Below are 2,054 nucleotides of genomic sequence, written 5' to 3'. Positions count from 1 at the left end.
CATATCAAAATACTTTGAGATTGAAATTACCTTATTACATCCCCATCGAAGCAAGCTAGTTGTATTTTTCCTTTTAAGCTCCATAAATTTTTCGATCCAATCCTAAAAAAATCCATATTTCCAATTATTATTAAATTAAAATTTTATTAAAAAAGATATATAATCAATAGAAATAAATCTACATGGTTACCTTTTGATAAAACGTGATTTAATGAACATGGAACACTACAACAATACTTCAGGATAAACAATATTTGTAGTAGAATCCAAACTATCTTTAGGGAGGAGAATACTTATACGATCAAAGGATGTACATCTGGACAATGCCACATATAATTGACCATGGCTAAACATTGGTATGCGCAAATCAACCCTAACAAATTTCACAGATTGTCCTTGAGATTTATTAATGGTCAAGGCATATGCTAATCGGACTGGAAATTGACGTCTTGTCATTTGGAAAGGCATTTCTGAAGAAGATGGTGTCAAAGATATCCTTGGTATGAATGCCAAATTGCCAAACTTTTCTCCAGTTAAAATTTGAGTTTCAATAATGTGAGTGTCGCACCTAGTAACTATCAATCTTGTACCATTGCACAGTCCATCTTTCAGTGCAATATTTCTTAATAATATTATAGGACAACCCACTTTCAACTCTAACTTAAAAGTTGGTAGCCCAAGAGGATCCAATGAATTTAAATAGTCATTAGGATATCTATTTGTAATGGTAGGATCAATTTCATTATCTTCAGACATTTTATCTACTGCAAAATAAGTATATAATCTCCCTGGAAAGATATTCAACACAGTAGTGTTAATGTCACTGACATCATCGTTACGCGCAGATAGAATGGTGCGTTCAGTTAAAAATGTTGGGGTCAACGTCTCTATTATATTCAACTGTGGGTAAACTGTAGAGAGTAATTTATTCAAATCTTGACATTTGTATATTATTGATGGAAGATTGATGATTTCTTGAGGATTAGTCCCAATCTAAAAAAAAGTGAAATCAATTAAAAAAAATATGAGTGTAAACACAATTTATTAATTTAAAATAATCTATATAATAAAGAAAAAGGTTAAAGTATTGTTACCTCTATTAAGAAATATGCAAAAATAGCATTTTCATAGTCTCTATGATTCAAGCGCATATTCAAATCCAAAGTTAAGATATGTATATGTTTCCATATAACAGAGTGTCTTAATGATGCATTTACAATTTGCTCACAAACTCCTTTGGGTATAACTGGTAAGATTTGGCGAAAGTCTCCACCAAGAACAACAGTAATACCCCCAAATGGCTTTTCACTATCACGAATATCTCTCAATGTACGATCAACCGCCTCAACACAATGTCTATGTTACATAGGAACTTCATCCCAAATTATAAGTTTTGTTTCTCTAAACAACTCAGCTTGTAATGATTGTTTGGTAAACCCACAAAGTGAATTTTCCAAGACATCTAACGGAATGAAAAATGTTGAATGTGCAGTGCGACCTCCTACCAATAAAAATGATGCTATTCCAGATGAAACCACAGTAACAACGATATGCCCAAGGCTGCGACATTTTAATGCAATTGTATTGTACAGAAATGTTTTTCCTGTTCCAGCACCCCCATTCAGAAAGAAAATAGTTCCTTTATTTTGAAAAATTGAAGAAGTGATTGTGTTATAGGCATTCCGCTGTACATTGTTGAGACAATCAATAGTAATTTGTGGATCTGCCTGTTGTGCCTCATTCTGCAGCTGTTGATGTTTGAATATCAATCGATTACCAACTACTGTACTCCAATTTGCAGTAGATTGAGGCATGGGTGGGAAGTTAATTAAACATTTGCCTGATTCATGAAGCATTCGATTCAAAAGATGGAGACAATAATCTTCAATTTGAGCATTAATTGGGTTAGAAATGACAAACAATGTACGAATCTTATGTGCAAGATCATCACATATATCCGTTGAGAATTGATTCCATAATGCACATGGATTTAGTGGAGAGCACTGGGTGAGAATAATATTAAACAATCTCCTCAATTGGTATCCAGTTTTCAT

General features: G+C 33.0%; 1 protein-coding gene across 1 annotated transcript; it reads right to left on the bottom strand.

Moving 5' to 3' along the window:
• Positions 1 to 225: 225 nt before the first annotated feature.
• LOC114302156 (uncharacterized) lies at positions 226 to 2,054 on the bottom strand. Its single transcript, XM_082885793.1, has 3 exons — positions 1,468 to 2,054; positions 1,095 to 1,356; positions 226 to 993 (listed from the first exon to the last, which is right to left on the bottom strand). The coding sequence occupies exons 1-3, from the start codon at positions 2,052 to 2,054 to the stop codon at positions 226 to 228; spliced, it is 1,617 nt and encodes a 538-aa protein (XP_082741919.1).

This window comes from Camellia sinensis, chromosome 8, assembly GCF_055761805.1.
Source record: "Camellia sinensis isolate YWXY chromosome 8, ASM5576180v1, whole genome shotgun sequence".
NCBI classification, from domain to species: domain Eukaryota; kingdom Viridiplantae; phylum Streptophyta; class Magnoliopsida; order Ericales; family Theaceae; genus Camellia; species Camellia sinensis.
Note: the sequence above shows the minus strand (reverse complement) of the source record. Positions and strands in the feature narration are given on the sequence as shown.